General features: G+C 40.2%; 1 protein-coding gene across 2 annotated transcripts in view; it reads right to left on the bottom strand.

Moving 5' to 3' along the window:
- LOC124718855 (protein AAR2 homolog) overlaps nt 1-22998 on the bottom strand; it is a 115069-nt gene extending 92071 nt beyond the window's left edge. Inside the window, exon 1 of one of the 2 annotated variants that reach the window (XM_047244480.1) lies at nt 22941-22998. In XM_047244480.1, coding sequence (XP_047100436.1) covers nt 22941-22975 — 35 coding nt within the window. In that variant the 5' untranslated portion in view covers nt 22976-22998. Of the gene's footprint in view, nt 1-22232; nt 22701-22940 lie in introns of those variants that run through there. The other variant, XM_047244479.1, reaches the window with a different exon arrangement.
- Between the last annotated feature and the right edge of the window lie 28 nt (nt 22999-23026).

Genomic DNA, 23026 nt, shown 5'->3' with positions numbered 1-23026 from the left:
TAAAATGATGGTATCATCTACATATCTGTAGTAGAATATGACATTTTTGAACAGGTGGTGATTGGAATTTAGGATTTTGTCTTCTAAATTACTTATAAAAATTTCAGCTAACAATCCACAAAGGTTTGACCCCATTGCCAGGCCACATGTTTGTTTGTAGATTTTATTGTTAAATTTAAAGCAGTTGTGTGAAAGTGTGAATTCGAACAGGTCCATTAGTTCAGTGATGTGGGTTGATGGGATTTTTTTGTGCTTTTGTTGTAGTGTGAGATCTACTGGCACAGAGGAATAAAGATTTTGTATGTCAAATGAGGCAAGTGTGGCTCCAGCAAGAACTTCTACATTTCTGACATGTTGTGTAAATTCTGCTGCGTTTTTAAGTGTTCTCTCATTACTGAATGTGTATGCTTCTTTGAGAATTTTGAAGAGCATTTTATTGAGTTTGAATGTTGGGTTGTTCCTACAGTTCACTACAGGCCTTATGGGGGTCCCATATTTGTTTATCTTCAGTCGTGATCCACGGCAAGGTGCTTGTGGGCTCATTGTTATGTTTCTTGCTTCTGGGAAGTTGATGTTGGCAGTTTAAAACTGTGTGCTGGACCGAAGTTTCGAATCAACGCACACTCCTCTGCAGAGTGAAAATTTCATTCTGGAAACATCCCCCATGCTGTGGCTAAGTTGTGTCTCCACATATCCTTTCTTCCCGTAGTGCTAGTCCTGCAAGTTCTGCAGAACTTCTGTGAAGTTTGGACGGTAAGAGATGAGGTACTGGCGGAAGTAAAATTTTGAGGACGGGTCGATAGTCCTGCTTGGGTAGCTCAGACGGTAGAGCACTTGCCCACGAAAGGCGAAGGTCTCGAGTTCAAGTCTCAGTCCAGCATACAGTTTTAATCTGCCAGGAAGTTTCATATCAGCACACACTCTGCTGCAGAGTGAAAATTTCATTCTGGGAACAGTAAACTTGGTGTTTCATTTAATACCAGTCCAGAAAAGTTAGATTTCTTCTGTTGATTAGTACCATGTAGTACTATTTTCTCTGTAAAGGACAGCTTCCACTTTTAAGTTGGACACGTTTTATTTTAAGAAATCTTTTTTTTAACTTTCAAGGTTTCACTGAAGTTGTTTTTTACTATTTTCTTTGTTACAATGTTTATTTCTATTGTCTTTGTAGTAGTTATGTCTAAGTTCTTTCTTTGTTGCAGTTATTTCTTTGCACTTTCATTGTTGTAGATATTTCTTACACTTTGTTGTAGTTTCTCGCCAGTTTCTTTGTTGTGGTTGTTCATCGCAGGTTTCTGTATTGTAGTTGTTCAGTGCTAATTTGTTTGCTGGACGAGCTTCTATGAAATCTGAGACCATCCAGTGAGTGGTGTGTTTTCGTGAAGAATTTGCCAGTTGACACAGAAGCGGTGTGTTTGGTGAAAAGGAGTGTTTGAAATGTCTTCTGACTGGGGCCACAGGAGAGTGAAGTGTGCTGACTATTTGCATAGCCATAAAAGAGTGATATGTAAGACACACAAAAAAACAGACTTTGTTCACGTTGGGAATCAGTGTTCTCGTTTGAAGACTCTGTTTGTAAGTGAAGATGTTTCCCAGTGACGACTTTTTGTGTTCTAAATGTTTTGACAGAACAACAATGATAGTATCTGAACAAGGTGAAGCCTCCCATGGTGCAGATGATGCAGATTCTGCATCAATAGAGGAAGAATTAAATACCAAGAATCAGTCAACTACAGAGGTAGGTGTTATTCCTGTTAACGAACCGTGGTCAGCAAAGTCGAGTCATAAGCTCTGTGCATCAAGAAAGTGCAGAGAAATTACTAAAGCTATTGATGAATACACTACAGGAAAACTGACCACACTCTTCAAAGTAGAAATTCCATCTTCAGAAGAAAGAACCAAAGCACTCTTGCCAGGAATTTTTCACAAATATCAATTCAGCTATTGAATATTGTGCATCCTACAGTGCAAAGGTGCAAGTTTTAACTATCATTCCAGATACATTTTCAAAGAAAACAATTCTGAAGCACGTTCCATCAGTATCAAAGTACATGGTAAGAAAATCAAGAAATGTGAGGTCTGTAAAAGGAGTCTTGGGAAGACCAAATCCCTATTACGGTCATTCTGTTGAGGTAGCTCAAGTTCAAATAGTGCAGCCTTTTTATCTAGAAGATAAATGGGACTGTTCTCGCCAGAGCGCCAACAAAAAAGTCAGTATAACTTTAACAGTTGAAGGTCAAAAAGTTGTGAAAGTGAAGAGGTACATGACTTGCATTATTAAAGAAACTTTTGCAATTTATAAGAGCAACTGTACAACTTCACATATTGGAAGATCAAAATTTTATGTACTATGACTTAAATGGGAAGTTTCACACCGACCTAGAGATGTCTGTTTATGTGTGTACTGCGAAAACTTTGTACTTTGGACGGTAACTTTGAAGAACTTTCTGGAGTATGACATATGACACCTGGGTTGGGCGTATGAAGTCATTAGTAGTCTGTGACGTAAAGCGAGAGACTTGTTTGTTTCAAGAAAGAGTTTTCTTGTTTGGGAAAGCAAATAAAAGTGTCATTAATGAATATCTTCATAGTCAGCTCCAAGCATTCACTGCGGGACACAAAAGATATTGAGCATCTTTGGTCGGAATTTAAAGGTATTGTCCACCACGTGCTAGAGAAATATGTGCCTAGCAAAAGTATAGGGGAGGGAAAGGATCCACCTTGGTACAACAAACATATTAGGAAGTTGCTGAAAAAGCAGAGAATTTTGCACAGTCGTTTTAAACGTAGTCACTGCCCTGCTGACAAACAGAAATTATGAGAAATGAAAGCAGCTGTAAGGAGGACAATGAGAGACTCTTTTAATGAATTTGAAAGCAATATTTTATCTGCAGATTCTAAAAATAGCCCAAAAAATTTTGGTCATACGTAAAATCTATGAACGCTACAAATAATTCAATACCTTCTCTTGCTGACAGTATGGATAATGATGATAAACAGAAGGGAGAAATTTTAAACCTAGCTTTCAAACACTCGTTTATGATAGAGGACTGCAGCACCATTCCCCCTTTCAATAACTGAACAAACGTAAGGATGGCCAACATAGTGTTTAATGTATCTGGGATTGTAAAACAGTTAAGATCCTTAGACGCCAGGAAGGCAAATGACCCAGAAGGTATCCCTTTTAGATTATATGTTGACTATGCTACAAATATAGCACCATTCTTATCCGTCATCCATCAGAGATCATCGGAACGGCGGAAAGTTCCACGGGACTGGAAGAAGGCCCAGGTCATAGCAATCTATAAAAATGGTAGAAAATCGGATGCACATACTTACCGGCCAATTTCACTGACGTCGATTTGTCGTACAATCATGGAACATATTTTGTGTTCAGACATAATGACCTTTCTAGACTCTGAGAAGCTCATCTGCAGAAACCAGCACAGTTTTAGGAAACAGCGGTCATGCGAGACACAGCTGGCCCTCTTTGTCCATGATATACAACAGGCTCTAGATACCGACTCCCAGGTTGATGCCATATTTCTCGACTTTTGAAACGCGTTCGACTCAGTTTCGCACTGTCGCTTGCTACAAAAAGTGCGTGCTTACGGTTTATCCAATGACATATGCGGTTGGATAGAAAGTTTTCTAACAGACAGGGGACAGTATGACGTCCTGAATGGGGTAACTTGAACATAAACAAGAGTAACTTCACGTGCGCCCCACGGCAGCATAATAGGTCCTCTGCTTTTTAGGATTTACATAAACGATTTGGTTGATGGTATTGACAGCGGCCTTAGACTGTTTGCCGATGATGCTGTAGTCTACAGGAAAGTGTCACACGAAAGTTGTGAACAAATCAATGAGGATTTGCAGAAAATAAATTAGTGGTGTAATGACTGGCAGTTATCTCTCAATATTAGTAAGTGTAACCCATTGCGTATAACAAGGCGAAAATCCCCATTAATGTACGAGTACAAAATAAATGATCAGTCTTTGGAAGTGGTAACATCAGTCAAGTATCTGGGTATGACTATTCGAAATGATCTCAAATGGAACAATTAGATTACACAAGTAACGGGTAAGGCGAACTCTAGAGTGCGGTTTATCGGTAGAATCCTGAAGCGATGCAGTCCTTCAACAAAGGAAATAGCTTACAATATTTTAGTTCGTCCGGTCTTTGAGTATTGTTCATCTGTATGGGACCCTTACCAGTTGGGTCTGATTCGAGAGATTGAGAAGGTCCAAAGAAGAGCGGCAAGATTCGTGACTGGTACATTTAGCCATCGCGATAGCGTTACAAATCTCATAGAAAGTTTGAAGTGGGACACACCTGCAGATAGGCGACGCACTAAACAGAAGGAGCTGCTCACTAAATTCCGATATTCAATCTTCACCGAGGATGTAGAGCATATATTATTACCACCAACTTTAAAATCGCACAATGCTCATCATTCAAAGATAAGGGAAATAAGAGCTCGTACTGAGGCATTCAGACAGTCGTTTTTCCCTCGCGCGATCCGCGAGTGGAACAGAGGGTGCGAAATGTGACTTTGGCGCGAATTGTGCCCTCAGCCACACACCACTTGGTGGCTAGCGGAGTATATATATGTAGATATAGATGTAGAAGAAAGGGAGGACTGTCTTTACAGACACTTGGTCCAGAAGACGTAGCAGATAACTCTGCAGGAATTACATATGTGACCTGCAGAAATTACATATGCGACATGGGAGGAAAATAAACTAATTAAGAAAACTGCTGTCTTTGACAGATTCATTGATGAACTTGGTAAATGGTCAGTGAAAGCAGTAACACACCAGCAGCCGAAGGAATTGCAACAACACCACATTGTGATTTTGCTGAAGTTCTCAGACCAGATCGGTCTGTAATTCTGCTGCAAGAAGTACGAGGGTGTCATTGGAGTAGCAACAGTTTCAATTTTTACAGGAATGACATATTTTCAAAACAAGACCACAAGTGTTGCAGTTATAAGTGATGACACAGGATATGACTCAGCACACGCTTTGGTAGCAATGCACGAAATACTTCAATTACCAATAGGGGCGGAGAAGATCATTATTACTTCTGACGGTACTCGTAGTGATTTTAAAAATCGTTACCAGCTGTTGGAATTGAGTAAGTCACTTGTGCAAGCTGACTGGGTACACAGTGCTACTGGTCAGGAGAAAGGGTCTTGTGATGGTGTAGGAGGCCTGCTGAAGCACCGTGCTACAAAACATAACATTTCCAGACCAAATAGAGCTGTGATTAAGAATGTTGAGGATTTTAAGAGAGTCGTGAAATATTACACATCCACAGCCCTCATACTTTTGTCCAAAGAGGAAATTGAAGAATTCCGTGAGCAAAAAACAGAATGGTCCAAACAAACTACTCCTGCGAAAGGAATTCAGAAGACACATTTTTGGACTCAAAGTAATGGGCGAACTCATATTGCACACACACTTTAAAGAGCAAGAAAGAAGAAATTTCATTCGTTTGGCCAACACCCTAGAAACAGCACGATTATATTCACTTCACGGTATATTAATAATTTTTACTTATGGACTGTCTGACAGCAACTGAGTAAAACACAATTTTAGTGCCATACGCGTTTCGCCTTTATTTTCTGCGAGGCATCATCAGTGGCAGGTTGCGTGGACAATTTCCTACATATTACGCTCCTGTTGCATTTTTGGTATTGTTCTTCTTCTTATGAACGCCAACGCAACTGAGGAAGACAGGACTATAAAAGTTGAAGATATTCACTTTCACAACCTGAGAACGAGGATGTCTGTGGCGTGTGTGTATGACTGTGACTGGTGGATTGCAGAGATTATAGATACCAGTTGTGAGTTGAACTAATTATAGTGAACTTTATGCTATCACATGGACCAGCTGCTGGATATAGGTTTCCAGCTGAAGGACAGCAACAACACCACAAGTGCTCACGTCCTGTTCACAATGTTTTGCAGATTGCAAGTGCTCCAGTTCTTACTGGTTCAACAGGAAGTCATCACTCTACATCAAAGGAAGATAATGAAGCAGCGGAACATATTTTTAGTTCATTGAATGGCTAATTTCAGTACAAAACAGAATGTACAGAAGTTGTATAAATCGAAACCTCTAAGTCTTAGGACCTTCCACATACATTTTGGAACCATTTAAAATGCTTAAAAAAATGAATCTCTTACACATATTTCAAAACTGAAATTATGTTAAATAAGGCTAGGTTTTAATTTTTATGAGCCTGTTATGTGATAATGTGGTAATACAACAAGTTTTATTTATGGCAAAAATTAAACCTAAAAGCAGAAGTTAAACCTAAAAGCAGAAGCTCTCCTTTTCGGGGAATGTAGAACTATATGGCAGTAATCAACAGAAAAAAATCAAAATTTAATGGATTTGCATTTTTGAAAAAAAAATATATAAATTCCATAAATTATAAAAAAGTTCATAACACTATAGTAAAATAACTTTGACAGATAAGTCCAAACGGAGGACTTCTTTGTAATCATAAAGCAATTATCTTTCAAATAAAAAAAATTCCCAACAAAATATCTAGAACTGTTCCAAAGACAGCACTTTGAATTCTTTCCAAAATTTGCATCTTCAAAATGGTATGTGCAGTGTCATCTTTGGAGGGCTGTATCTTAGAGCAGAAATATTTTTGGGGAATACAAAAAAATATAAAAAACACATGTTCCTTACTTAGTCCATCATTTTAACATATTCTAAGTTCAACAATATCCAAGAGTATGAAGGTGAGATTTTTTTCTAGCCTGCCTGAATCAATATTACTTATTACACTTATCTTTTCAGTGGCACGAGGATTAAATTGAGGCAATTCTCCCAGATCGTCCTTTGTAAAGGTACGTTTGTAAACGGAGTTAAGCATTTCAGAATGTGCTTTGCTACCCTCAGTTTCAGTTCCTGTCTCATTTTCTACAGGCTGGACACTAACTTTTGTGCCATTAACAGCCTTTACATACAATCAGAATTTCCTTGGATTTTGTGAAATGTCATTTGACAAATATTCCCCTACAGTAGTCATTGAAGGCATGACATATTATTCAACAGATTATAATTAGAACACACGCTAACTCAGCTGCAAATTCAGTATAGAATCTGACAGGGATTCCATCAGGGCCAGGAGATTTGTTCAATTTCAATGAATTCACCTGTTTCTCAACACCACTGACACTAACACTTCATCTTTTCAGTAGTATGAGGATTAAATTGGGCAAGTCTCCTGGGTTTTCTTTCGTACAGGAACATTAGAAAACGGAGTTGACCATTTCAGCTATTGCTTTGCTACAGTCAATTTTAGTTCGTGTCTCTTTCCTAGTGATTGGACACTAATTTTGGTGCCATTAACAGTCGTCACATATGCCGCAGTGGCACGGGTGACATGACTCCACTCTCCTCATGCCGTGACAGTAATATGTACTGATTTTGTGGAGTTTTACTCCTCCCCTCAGTCCCTTCTCAGTCACTGCTTCCATTTTACACCTCTCGGCTCTTGCAACTGCCATCTGGTTTGTGTACGAATTGTAAATAGCCTTTTTCTCCCTGTATTTTACCATTGCCACCTTCAGAATTTGAAAAGATTATTCCAGTCACCACTGTCAGAAGCTTTCTCTACAGCCCAGTAATGGCGTCACAAAGAAGGCCCTTTGCTTTAAAAAATGAGGTAAAGGTTTTATTCTCTTCTTGTGTAGTATGTATGGATTATCTTGAAGAGTATGTAGAATCAAAGTTTTCAACCTTCAAAACAACTTTTTGTGGTGGTGGTGGTGGTGGTGGGGGTGCGGGAGGGGTGTGGGGAATTTTGTCATTTTTTTCATATTTTTGTCTATTACTCGTAAACTATCCATTCTACTGGAAATGTTACCATTACCAATTGTAACCTACTTAAATGTTACTTATAATCAGTCTTGATTGCAATTTTTTTTTCATATGACCGGTTTCGGTTCATTCAGAACCATCTTCAGATCTGATATTTCAGTTACAGGAGTAACCCGTCCAAATCCAGCAAATTTCACACGCAGCATGTGAAATTTGCTGGATTTGGACGGGTTACTCCTGTAACTGAAATATCAGATCTGAAGATGGTTCTGAATGAACTGAAACCGGTCATATGAATAAAAGATTTTGCAATCAAGACTGATTATAAGTAACATTATAAAACCACTGATTGCTGTTATCCCAATCAGACATAATGTCTGTTTTTGCAAACCTACTTAAATGTCAAAATCGGTGCAGCCATTCAGCTGCAATCAGTTGTTGAAGTTCAGTTATTTTTGCCAACCAAGCTAAAAAGTTGGCTCCAATGCCTGTAACTCAAAAACGGATACTCCAAATGCAAAATATCCAGGTATCAAAGTTGTAGAGCTTGCAATTTTGTGTTACAAAAGCATCTAGTTTTACCAGTTTTAGGCACTATTAAGCATTTACACACTTGAAAACCAAAGTAATTCCATTTTGTTGTTTTTTGTAAATCACAGTTATGCAGAATTTCCAACAGGAAGATATAAATCTGTCCCACCTTCGAGTGTAGAGGTATCTGTAGATCTCTCTCGACTGCCGTGTCGTAAACACCCGAGGCTGGCATCCCTTCTGTTCCTTTGTTATTGTTTCCGTGTTAGCCGTGCCTAGCAGCCTTCCTGCGTTGTGTGAGGGATGCGTCCAAAATTATTTGTATGGAGCAAAAGTCTCATTTCTTTGTTTGAGTTTAATTACGTTGTGAGGTCAGTGCATTTAAAATGAGTGCTCCAGATTGTGTGGAGGTGTGTTTTATGTGCAACGACAATTTCGCAGATCGTAATGCGGTTAAATTGAAACAGAAAGGACTGGAAATGCTACTACAGTCCGGTAAGGATAGAGAAATCGCAGCACATCGTAAGTTATTAACTGGTCTGGCTGAAGCTGAAGTATACAGTGCTTGTCGGAAGAAGTACAATAACCCAAAACTTATTAGATCGTCTCTGCCGAACGGCCCTGCAGCGTCAGTGTCAGATCTCCGATCGTACGAGAAAGTATTTTATTTTAATAAACACTGCCTTTTTTGGGGCGAGGAAATTGATGCTAATTGAGAGAAACTTAGCAGACTTACCAATGCGAAATGAAATATTGTTCATAAAGTGATAAAACTTGAAATAAGAAATAATGTTATTGGGGTAGTTGAAAGGCGAGGTGATGACTGGGCTCGCAGTACTGTACATATACGTGATGAAGACCTTTGTGCCTAAGATGCTCAATATCGTAGGTTTTGTAAGAGAGATTTTTACTGACCAGTCAGAAGTGGAGAAAAACTAGGTGGTCCTGTATCCACACAGACAGATGAAGCAATGGAAATGATTTCTTCCTACATCAAACAATCAGAAGAGTGGCAGTTTAGTTTGCAGGAGTTGAAGGAGCAAACAAAATGGCTGGGAGGTAGATGTAGAGACCACAAAAAACAAACTCTTCTGGAAGTATGGAAAAGAAATAATGACTTGACAGACATAAGAGCAGCACAGTAATGTGTTTCAAAAGTACAGGTTATGAGATACTGTCTTACAGTTTCTATTACAGCAAGCTATCAGATTCACGAGAAGAGCATCTCAGAATTATACGTGCTGCTGCAAGTGAACATCACGCGGATATCCTTACACTTGTCTACGGTATTCGTACATCGCAGTGCTCCCCGCCTGATGATTTATTGTTAGCTGTCAAATCAACCAGAGATCACTGAATCATTGCTCCATTTCTTTTAATTGTTGGTTTTGAAAAACAAAAGAAGGAACTCTAGACAAAGGGAAAAAAGGGTGTTGCTTTGTCACATGCAGTGATTTTTTGCAGTAATGCCACCCTCCTTTCTATATTTACTATTGATTGGGCTCAGCACATTCATGTACAAAAGATTTGGATCAAGACTTATATTCTACATCCTTTGTGCAACTGAATTCGCAGCTCTCTATATGGAAGCTTTCCTATTTGAGATGTCCTCAACTGTACGATCTGAGCATCCTAACATTACAAGTGAAGAATTCATCCAATTCATCTTCAATAACACCATTTTAATATCTGCACAACTGACAGGTTGAATATTTTCCATTCCATGAGAGAAATTGTGCCAGTCACTTGTGGTCTCCCTTCTCTCTTTGCTCTGTTTATTTCACTGATCTTTCCTCTTCTTTCTTCCTTCTTCGTACCGCAGCTATATCTCTGGGTTTTCAATGCAGAAATGTAGTGAGAAAGGGGACGTGTGTGGTGGTTCACGATATCGTAGTGCTGTGAGGGAGCGTCACTCGTGCCTCTGGTTTGAGAAGAGTGACGACTGAAGTACGAACATTTCTCAAAAGAAAAACAGGTATGTGCTCTCTTTTCTTTTAAACCTATAAATAGTAGCATACTAAACGGGACTAGTGTAGCAGGGGATACAACCCGTCGGCTTTGGACAATGACGTCACAAGTGGCCAATCGAGAAGCGATTCTTCTTAGTGTTGTAGCTCCCTTCCGTGGCTGATAAGTGTTTTTTGGCTTTTTAAAAAAAAAATCTCACGAGATAGAATAAACAGATCCACTTTATTAAGCAATCAGTAAAAAAACGAAACTGAAACATAACAGCAAAAGCGAAAATGGTAAACTGCTCTCTGGCGACTTGTGACGTCATTGTCCAAAGCCGACGGGTTGTATCCCCTGCTGCACTAGACCCCTAAACCGAATAAGTGCGACACCACTGATGAAGTTTCAACCTCGAAAGAAGTTTATTAATACCAATTAGCTGAAATTTAAAAAAAGCTCATCCAATCCAGAAGTCACTCACAGTTAGAGTAATTAGTTTTTAATGTGTGTGTAGTGGTCATTGATACTTAAAAGATCATTTCAGTAATTCTATCACTGTCCGTTTATTAGTTGCTAAGCAACGTATTTACAAGCTGACTTCCACAATGATTAATATTTGTCGTATCCCGACAGTAAATCGCTTCTCGCTTGCTATAAGCTTCAAGACGATTACTATGCCACTCATACAAGTCTTTGATAGTTATTATCAAGCTAATGTCCATAAATTGCAGTTAATGTTACTGAATTATACACACGACGATAACGCCCGATATCCAGCCGCTTATCTTAAACTCCGCACTGATATTTCGAGAATTCGCAGGCGATTTGTTTGCATCAAAGTCGGGCCGTGGTTCTCTAGAATAATTTTTAAATCTACTCCGGGTTATAAATTAACAATTCTATGACCATTCATGAAAGTTACAGAAGATCCGCACTCAACAACTACTTGATCGCGCACTCGAGCAACTCGGAAGTTTTTGTTCTTACAAAGAGAAAACATATCACGCATAATGCAATAATATCTAAACATATTTATATCTCATTAAAATTCATTACCTATTAAATGTTGTACATAATTAAATTTTTCACTCTGCAAATAATCAATAAAATTTAGAAATGAATTACATGTATAAAAAATCTCAAGTTGATATGACGTCGTGGGTCACTACTTGTTTCGACTCCCCTACACTCACGTGACGCAAAGTGGATCCGACTATATTGGACATACTCATGTAATGCTACACACTCCCTGCCAGCTATGGAATCTGACAAGTACATTGATTGGGAAAGACGACGTTCAACTTCTGAATTTTTGTCTACGGTTGGTGTACCTAAGCTGATCACCTATCAAAAAGCAAATGATGTCGGGTTACACAGTATTATCATAAGGCATCTCAATTTCGACGACCATGAGGGCTTGAAGGTATGAGTGGAAAAAATTCACTAACGTGCCAGAATGGAATAGATTCGTGGAAAAAGCCACAAATCACCAACAGTCGGATCATTCATGAACAACGTGCCTCTCGTTCTTAAATTATGTTCCATCTTTGTATGACAACATATAAATCTCTTCTAACAGCACTGAAAAAAGCATAAAACATGCTGGCGCTTCGTCACTTTCGATGGATATTGTAAGAAGTGAAGGCACTGATTTAGAACATGACATTGTACAATTGGGTGAGTTACACCTTGTAATGTCCTCCTTACAGTGCATCGATTTAATAATGGCAGGAAGTGGCATCGGAGACTTACTGTCCACAACATTTGCTGAAAACAGTTTGGATAAAGTTTAGAGTCGGCATGCGTACACTTCGAGCAGTAACAATGCATGCACTGTTTCATACGGTATTGTCACGTTAAATCTTTCAGAAGACTGAGTTCAAAGGAGATGAAATGAAAATAACTTAGAAACTGTTGCTTCCCCATTACAGACCATCAGTATTCAAATGTCATTCAAACGAAGATTACATAAATACGATAACCGAGTTCGAAAATGTGATTTACAGCATTGAGGCAAAGGAGAAACAGCTACATTACAGGTTAAATATTATCACACGGTTACACAAAACAGTTCATTGAGGCATAGCGTACGAAGAACTGGAATCTGCATTTAAACACCATTAAGAAAATGCTACTATACTTTCCACGCTGCCAGTCATTTCCTGTACACTAAAAGTACTCACCTTTACTTACAAGAGACGCTCACAATGGAAGACCGAACAGATGCCGCTGAATTCGACAAATTTACAACTGAAGGCTACTTCACCATCAGACAAAGTGATTATTTTTGGCATGGTATACGGTCTGATACGACAACAGAACAAACTTTAATGAAGACAATGAAAAATGGGTGACTTACAGACTTTGGTTTTCAGATTCTCTGCTCACTCAGTGGACATCACGGATGGCATCCTATGGGGTGTTTGATCAAAAAACTGAAGAATTCTGTGATACACCATCAGGAATGAGTGAGCAGCATGTGGATTTAAGAACTTCGCACAGAGATAGAAATGCAGCAGACAGTGGCAAACTGAATAATTGGCTGTTAAAATGTCCACCTTTTCCAAAATGTAATGCGCTTATGTCAATAAGCAGTGGAGTAATTGGTGATGAATCGGTAAACTGTCATGAGGCATTAGTAGAAGGAATTAAGGGGACCACCAGACTTAAAAGAGAGAACTTTAAGAACGTCCCAGTTCAATGCAACCTCAAGGTTGTAACACTTGCATCCTGTACAACAACTTGCACGTCCACAAACCGGGAGGAGTGTGGTACACCAGTAATTCTATCAGTTTCGATCCTGCAATTGCCCTTTTTAACTGTCTCGACATTCTATTTTTTTGGCCAAAGAAAAGGGAAATTACTACATCTTACGGAGCAACGGCCACACCTCAAAGTGCGAGTTCTCGAATTTGCTAAACCCTCAGTCTCCCAAGAAGTAACAGCAGGGGCAGGAGAACAGCTGATGTTAGCAGTGTACAGGAATTCCAGCTGTGCGAGTACGAACGAGCTCAGGTATTAGATACGAGCTTTTTGTAAAATGTGCTCCGAGGAAATCTTTCAAACCTTCACGGACACGGCACGGTCACACTCGCTCGTCGTGATCCTACTGTCGACTGGACTCTCCGCTGCAGAAGAAAACTGATTCGTGTCAGTGGAGCTGGAAGAACAACTTTGAGGCTCATTTGCTGTGACAATGGCAAAAGATGCGGCACTACACGCGCTACCGAGGACAATTTCCTGCGCAGGCAATATGAGGCACGCAGCACTACGTGGAGGTCACAAATCCAGACTGAACTGCTCGTCGATGTTCAAACAGTGTTGTGACTTATCTTGTGAGAGGTTGGTTTCTACCAGTTGTTGCCATTTTTCTTGTAACACCTCATAACCGAAGAGTAGTTTTTGCCTAGTTTTATATTCTTTACTTAATTGCAATATTTTTGAAACACGTGTACAGCAGGGCGGCCACTGCGTGCCTGGCGTGTGGGCCGAGGCTCGGCTTTGCTTTGCTCGGACCTCCACGCTGCAACATTTGACTGCTGTGTGTCATCTTTAGATTGGTACAACTCTCTCCAGTTTGGCACAATCGTCGTGTCGGCACTGTTTACCCTTTACTGTCTGTACGTGGTACAGAGGATTCACAGGTCCAGAGGCTATTTGCACAAAAAGATACGGTCTAGTTATTTACATTCACTACTGGCCATTAAAACTGCTGTACCAAGAAGAAATGCAGGTGATAAACGGGTATTCATTAGACAAATATATTATACTAGAACTGACATGTGATTACATTTTCACGCAATTTGGGTGCATAGATCCTGAGAAATCAGTACCCAGAACAACCATCTCTGGTCTAATAACAGCCTCGATACGCCTGGGCATTGCGTCAAACAGCGCTGGGATGGCGTGTAGAGGTACAGCTGCCCTTGCAGCTTTAACACGATACCACAGTTCATCAAGAGTAGTGACTGGCCTATTGTGACGAGCCAGTTGCTCGGCCACCATTGACCAGACGTTTTCAATTGGTAAGAGATCTGGAGAATGTGCTGGCCAGGGCAGCAGTCGAACATTTTCTGTATCCAGAAAAGCCCGTACAGGACCTGCAACATGCGGTCGTGCATTATCCTGCTGAAATGTAGGGTTTCGAAGGGATCGAATGAAGAGTAGAACCACGGGCCGTAACACATCTGAAATGTAATGTCCACTGTTCAAAGTGCCGTCAATGCGAACAAGAGGTGACCAAAACGTGTAACCAATGGCACCCCATACCATCACAACGGGTGATACACCAGTATGGCGATGACGAATACACGCTTCCAAATATAGTATCCTAAGACTATAATATCAACTAATCACTGTTGGTATTAGCCAACTCATACAAATATCTGGATGTAGCACTCTGTAGGGATATGAAATGGAATGATCACGTAGATTCAGTCACGGGTAAAGCAGGTGGTAGACTTCGGTTTATTGGTAGAACACTGGAGAACTGCAATCAATCTACAAAGGAGATTGCTTACAAATCACTTGTGCAATCGGTTCTAGATTATTGCTCAAGTGTGTGGGACCCATATCAAACAGGCCCACCAGGAGATATTGAATGTATACGGAGAAGGGCAGCAGGAATGGTCACAGGTTGGTTTAATCCGTGGGAGAGTGGCACAGAGGTGCTGAAGGAACTGAACTGGACGGCTCTTGAAGACAGACATCAACTATTCTGGGAAAGTCTGTTAACAAAGTTTCAAGAAGAGGCTTTAAATGATTACTCTAGGGATACACTACAACTCCCTGCATACCGCTCCATAGGGATCGTGAGTATAAGATTAGAATAATTATTGCATGCACAGAGGCAATCAAACAATCATTCTTCTTGTGCTCCAAGTGTGAATGGAATGGGAAGAAACAGTAATAACTGGTACAATGGGATGCACTCTCTGCCATGCACCTCATGGTCGTTTGCTGAGTACAGATATAGATGTAGACTTCGGAAACAACAGTAACATTCATAAATATAATACTAAAGCCAGAAATTATTTACATTACACTCCACGCAGCGTTAGTGTTGCAACAGAAAGGAAACATGCCAACCCCTTGTCTTGCCCCCCCCCCCTCCTCCACTCACCCCAGTCCACCTGCCAGACAGTAACTCTGACATAGCGTATCCAGCTAGCACTATTGTATAGGGGGGCGCAGACATCTACATCCACACTCTGCAAACCACTATGAAGAGCACAGCAGAGGGTACATCCCACTTGCCAGTTATCAGGATTCCTTCCTAAGCCACTCACATATGGAGCACGGAAAGAATGACTGTTTGAATGCCTCCGTGCATGATGTAATTATTCTAATCTTGTTCTCATGATGCCTATGTGAGCTATACCTTGGGGGATGTAGTATATTCCTTCAGCCATCATATTAAAACAGTTCTTAAAATTTTGTTATCTGCCAGTTCAGTTTCTTCAGTATCTCTGTGACACTTTCCCACAGGTCAAACAAACTTGTGACCATTCACGCCATCCTTCTCTGTATACAGTCATTCAATATCCCCTGCTAGTCCTGTTTGGTATGGATCCCACAAGTGATTTGTAAGCAATCTCCTTTGTAGACCGACTGCACTTCCCCAGTATTCTACTAATTAACCGAAGCCTACCAACTGCTGTATCTACAGCGGTACTTCACAAATCGCAGCAGAGGGTTCATCGAACCACCTTCACAATAATTCTCCATTATTCCAATCTCGAACATCACGCAATCTCTTATTTTATTATGACGATTGTTTCTCCCTATGCGGGTCAGCGTCAACAAAATATTTTTGCATTTGGAGGAGAAAGTTGGCGATTGAAATTTTGTGAGAAGATCGTACCGCAATGAAAAACAGCTTTGTTTTAATCACGTCTACCCCAAATCCTGGATCGTGTCAGTGACACTCTCTCCCCTATTTCACGATAATACAAGATGTGCTGCTCTTCTTTGAACTTTCTTGATGTACTCTGTTAATCCTATCTGGCAAGGATCCCACACAGCAAAGCAGTATGAGTGAGCATAGAGTAGGCAGTCTCTCTAGTAGATTTGTTACATATTCTAAATGTTCTGCCAATGAAACACAGTCTTCGGTTTGCCTTCCCCACAACATTTTCTGTATGTTCTTTCCAATTTAAGTTGTTTGTAATTTTAATTCCTAGGCATTTGGTTGAATTCGCAGCCTTCCGATTTGACAGCTTTATTGTGTAACCGAAGTTTGACGGATTCCTTTTAGCTCTCACGTGGATGACCTCACATTCTTCGTTACTTAGGGGCAATTGCCAATTTTTGCACAATTCAGATATCTTTTCTAAATCATTTTACAATTTGTTTTGCTTTTCTGATGACTTTACTAGATGATAAATTACAGCATCATCTGCAAAATAAAAACCTATGACGTCTGCTTAGATTGTCACCTAAATCATTTTTATAGATAAGGAACAGCAGAGGACCTATAACACTACCTTGGGGAATGCCAGAAATCACTTCTGTTTTACTCTACGACTTTCCATCAATTACTACACTCTGTGACCTCTCTGACAGGAAATCACGAATCCAGTCACATAACTGAAACGATATTCCATAAGTGTGCGTTTTCACTACAAGCCACTTGGCTAGCGCCATGTAAAAAGCCTTATGGAAATCTAAAAATACAGAATCAATTTGAAAACCCTTGGCAATAGCACTCAACTCTTCATGTGTGTATAGAACTAGTTGCGTTTCACAATAATGATGTTTTCTAAATCTGTGTTGACTGTGTGTCAATAGACTGTTTTCTTCAAGGTAATTCATAATGTTTGAACACACTATATGCTACAAAATCCTGCTGCATAACGGCATTAAATATATGGGCCTGTAATTTAGTGGATTACTCCTGCTGCCTTTCTTTACATACAATTGTGCCTATGTGATTATTCCATTTCATAGCCCCGCAAAGTTTTACACCCAGACATTTGTACGAGTTGGCCAATTCCAACACTGACTCACTGATATTGTAGTCATCAGGTATTACAATTTTTCATATTATGAAGTGCACAGTTGTACGTTTCTGAACATTTAAAGCAAGCTGCCAATCTTTGCACAACTTTGAAATCCTATCAAGATCTGACTGAATATTTTTGCAGCCTGTTTCAGATAGTACTTCATTATAGACAGCTGCAAACAGTCTGAGGTTGCTATTAACATTGTGTACAAGGTCATTAATACACAGCATGAATAGCAGGGATACCAACATAATTCCCTGGGGAACACCTGAAGTTACTTCTATAACTGACAATGACTCTCCATCCAATATAACATGCTGTGTCCTCCCTACCAAAAACTCCCGAGTCCAGTCACAAATTTTACTTCATATCCCATACGATAGTCCTTTCAACAATAAGCATAGGTGTGGTACCGAATCAACCACTTTTCAGAAATCGAGAAATACTGGACATACATGATTGCCACGATTCAAAACTTTCCGTATGTCGTGTGAGAAAAGTGTGAAATAAGTTTCACATGATCGTTGCCTTCGTAATCTGTGCCAGTTGTCATGGAAGAGGTCATTGTGTTTGAAATACGTTATTATGTTAGAGCTCAGAATGTGCCATAAGATTCTACAACAAATATATGTCAAAGACACTGGCTGGTAGTTTTGTCGATCACTTCTACTACCCTTCCTGCAGATGGGTGTGACCTGTGCTTTTTCCAAGAACTGGGCACGGTTTTCTGTTTGAGGGATCTGTGATGGATTATAGTTAGAAGAGGAGCTAACTTAGTTGGGAATTCAGGGTAGAAGCCGATAGGGACTCCATCGGGTGCTGGAGCTTTGCTGATGTTCAACAATTTCAGCTGTTTCTCAACTAATACTGATTCCACCTTTCTTTTCAGTGGTACAAGGATTAAATTGAGGCAATTCTCCTGGGTTTTCCTGTGGAAAGGAACATTTGAAAGCAGAGTTAAGGATTTCAGCTTTTTCTTTGTGCCCTCAATTTCAGTTCCCATCTTATTTGCTAGAGACTGGTCACTAACTGAATAACTCAATACTTCTGCTTTTCAGTGGGTGATCTCTATTACTCCTATAGATATTTAGTCTCTCTCTCTCTCTCTCTCTCCCCCTCTCTCTCTCTCTCTCTCTCTCTCTCTCTCTCTCTCTCTCTCTCTCTCTCTCTCTCTCACTTACACACACACACATAGTTGGGATGGGGGATTACACACAAAGAAGGTATAGGTCAGTTGTCAACGTAACTTCATACACATATGCATTATCGGTGGGCATGTAAATGAGTACACATGCAATTCCCTGTAACAGGTAGAATGGCCATTAGAGTGCATTAACATCGTTTGCATTTAGTGTTGTTTCCACGCCCAGTAGGCTTACGCAACGCACACGAACAGTGTCAGATGTCGAGTGCTGACTGTCGAGGGCACAGCCACATACTCTAGTGAGACAGCATTATCACCACCTGACAGATTTTGAAAGGTGCTCACTGTACGTCTCCATCTGGATGGCTGGTCGAATAGTTTAGTATACAGATGTGTGTCGCATAGGGATTTGAAAATGGTCCAATGGCGACAACAGAGGATCACCACGTCGTCCACCCGGCACACCAAAAACCCTTGCCACTTGCCACCGAGAATGAGTAATCGATTCCCTGCAAAATTCTTTGTCATCCCAAACCACTGGTCGGAGACTAGATGCAGCCGGACTACGGAATTATTATTTCACGTGTAGGCTGCTCTTAACTCTACAACACAAATGACTGCATTTGGAGGCGCTTCGTGACCGGGAACCACAGATTGCTGCTAGTCGGTGGTGTCACACTGGGTGCACCGAGCAGTCGGGATTCTGCATTACCCCAGAGGACTGCTGCCGGTGAGTACGGCAGTGACCTGGGGAGAGGTCTCAGTCTTCCTGTGTTTCAGAGAGGCACGACAGTGATACTCCTGCCACAATGCTGTGGGGGGTCACTGGGATTCGACTTCTATTTGTGACCGAGGGAGTGCCGATAGCACAAATGGTACATCACGAACATCCTGTGAACTAAGGTGTTACCTCTCGTGAAGCAGTATTGTGGGGCCTTTTTTAAACAGGACAATGTTTGTCCACACAGGGCATTCGTCCCTACGAAATGTCTGCACGATGTCAAGGTATTGCCTCGGCAGCCGGGAAGAGTCCCAAATCTGGCGAGCCCGGATATCGTTTCTGCCCTAGTGCCTAAAATGGAATACAAAAAATGCACACAGGGGACCGACAAACCGAGCGAGGTAGTCAAAAGCAATGGGACTGAGGATTGTCCACAATGAGATAAAGACATTGAATACCACTGGGGACTGGAAAGTGCCAGAAGGCACAGTGCAGGAGACTGACACTATTTTGGGGTTTGTGTCGGTTCACCCTTCCCAGATGCCAGCAGAGAAACTTTGCCTTATTTTTCTCTCTCCAGCTCATATCCAACCAGCCGAGAACTCCAGGATTCTGAACTCGACTTCAGCATGCCATCTTGGTCCATTATACACTAGCTCTGGCCTACCGTACTGGAAAATTAAAAGTTGGAAGAAGAAAATCCTGAATAGTCCTCACTATGCCCACTAAAATGGTTCGTATCGTGATAGTAACAAAGTAATATATTTGAAGATAAACATATTACAAGATGAAATACACAAACAACCGCTGATTATAGAATTACAAAGCAAATACGTGTAAGTTTGTACGAGCTCACAAAAAACATTATTCAACAGTTTCTTGATTATTTTAATGTAACTTATTGTAACTGATGTTTTTAAACATCCTGCAACGCTGTCTTTAATGATTTAAATCATAAAACTGTATACCAGTTACATTTTTCATGCATAGTGCAATGCATTTCAGAAATCTATTCCATTTACCAAAGTACAACTATTTGCCAAATAGTTTACCACATGAAACTTACTGACAGATTAAAGCTGTGTCCTGGAACAAGACTCGAACTCGGGACCTTTGTCTTTTGCAGGCAAGTGCTCTGTTGACAGAGCTACCCAAACACAGCTCTTGATCCCTCCTCACAGCGTTACCTTCACCAGCACCTCTTGCTGTATCTTAAGAACTTCACAGAAGTTCTCCTGGAAAAACACGCAGGAGCAGCACTACTGGACGAAAGGATACTGTGGAGATATCGCTTAGCCGTGGCCAGGGGGATGTTTCCAGAGTGAACCTTTCAGTCTGCAGCAGACTGTGTACCGATATGAAATTCCCTCGCAGATTAAAACTTTGTACCTGACTGAGCTTCAAACAATGGATCTTTGCCTTTTGCGGGCAAGTGCTCTGCAGACAGAGCTATGCAAATATGACTGGCAACCCATCCTCGTAGCTTCACTTACGCCGGAACCACATCTCCTGGCTTCCACACTTTGGTAGAGCAGTTTTCCCAGTAAAGGCAAAGTTCTCAAGTTCGAGTCTCAGACTGTCACACAATTTTAAACTGCCATTAAGTTTCATTAGGTAAACTTTTTGGCAAATAATAGTATTTGGTAAAGGAAACAGATTTCTGAAACACAGTGTGCTGTCCTTGACAAATGTCACCGGTGCAGTTTATTATTATTTATATTTGGGAATATTAGTTGTGAAGGTAGGATTAATGGAGGAGCTAAACAAAATTATACACATTTCAACATAAATTCATCTAGACCTATGTTATTTTGTCAAAAACTGACATTCCGAGCCTCTGGCTGTGTACAAAATATAGACTGAATCTTACATAGAAGATAACAGCGACCAGCCACTTTTTACAATGCTAATTATTTAATTAAATAGTGCCATTACCGTTTTGGAACATTATAGGTCCATATTCAAGTGGCTAGTTCATTTTAAGATACATTTTACATTAGCTTTCACTTTTTTGTTTACCGAATAATGAAATTTCCTTGGGGGTGGTAGTGCGGTTGAAAAATCTGCGGCACCACCAGCCCAAGGAAATTTCATCATTTGGGAAAACAAAAAGTAAGCCAGCCTGCACCACCAAATACTTCTGTGCTTTTAATACTGAAGACAAAACGGGCACTCTTGTACATTGGCAAACTAGAACATCAAAACCTCCTCCTGTAGCGGGGCATCTCTGGAGCCGTTCAATGCTACAGGAGGTGCTTTCGACATTCTAGTTTGCCAGTGTACAAGAGTGTGAATACAATTGACTTTAATGCTGGTGATTCTGGTGTTGGTAGCACTGCTCAAGAAGAGTTACTGCACGGCCCTGTTACATTTGTTTGGGCCCGTTTTGACTTCAGTATTAAAAGTACAAAAGTATTTGGTGGTGCAGGCTGGCTTACTGTTGCGCTTGATCGTACCGGTGATGCTAAAAAGCCTGGCCTTGAGGCATTTGTTGAGAGGGACATTACTGCATTTCGTACATGGAATATTTGTGAGATACCTAATAAGTCATACGGTACTTCATGGTTCAAAAATTCGCTACAGATCAGTCTGTTTCGGCAGCAATGATCTCGAGAGGAGAGGTGGCAGGTGGCGGAGGGGGAGGGGGGTGCGTCCACTATCGCACATTAATCGTAGAATAATAGTGACTGCCACTGCATAGTACTTATTTCTTTGCATTATTATGGTGAAACTAGAGACGGTAATATGTAGGATAACTTACTTTTTTCTTTAATATGAGTTAAAGAAAGTAATCTTCATTCAAGTGTTTGCATACATCCCCTCAATCATCAAACGGTAGTTACTCAAGTTACATGGGCAGAAACTGAAAGCAGTACGTGACTTACATTAATGCTAACTTATATAAGTTACCTTGCCTGTGTAAATTAGCTAATATTTGTAACAATTCTTAATTCCACACAATATGATGCATTACTGGAAATATGCGACTAATCTTCGGGAACTGGTTCCAACGTGAATTTCATCTACACTTACCTGTAATGAACGTAATGTACTCCAGGAGGAATCATCTTCACACCCAAAAATTTATTTCCAGTATTCCATGATTTTAAATCGATACCGAATTCGGTCCCTGGAGGAAGATCACGAATTATAATAATTGCTCCTTCCACTAGCAGCCGTTTTGCTAGATCCTGGTCGATATCTAATGGTTGATCTGCCATTTTGCTCAAATTATACACATGTATGGTTTCATAAGGCCCTATCCCCAATTGCTCTAACCAGTTTCATATTATAATGTAATTCTGTACTACTGTCTTCTTCTTGCGACTTCAAAACATTAAGTAAACAATACTTTCCGCTTCCCAGCACTGATTATAAACACTCCAGAGATTATAGATTTCCCCCAATGCCGCACTGTGCTGTATCTTTGTAGCTGAATTCAATAGAGCTGAAAGCACATGAAAGTTGAGCATCGTCAGTTTCCATGGAGGTATACGTCCATGTCAGAATCTCCCAAAGACCTTGTATCTCAATAGTCAGACTTAGACCCTACCTTTATTCTTACAAAAATTACTTATCTACTTAGACAGAATATTAGTTTTGTCATACTTCCCCTTTTATAAGAAACAGGATATCAAGATTATTTAAAAAGATCTGAATCTGCACATGTGCCCAAGCATTTTTAATGTTCTTTTGATTCTTATTTCACAGTTTTTAAATTAAATACAGCAATATACAAACCCAACCACAATATAATTTTGATATCTTGTCAGCATAGTACTGATGTCCTTGCTTTCAATTTGACCCCCAACTAATAAAAATCTTTG

The sequence above is a fragment of the Schistocerca piceifrons genome, chromosome 10, assembly GCF_021461385.2.
Source record: "Schistocerca piceifrons isolate TAMUIC-IGC-003096 chromosome 10, iqSchPice1.1, whole genome shotgun sequence".
NCBI classification, from domain to species: domain Eukaryota; kingdom Metazoa; phylum Arthropoda; class Insecta; order Orthoptera; family Acrididae; genus Schistocerca; species Schistocerca piceifrons.
Note: the sequence above shows the minus strand (reverse complement) of the source record. Positions and strands in the feature narration are given on the sequence as shown.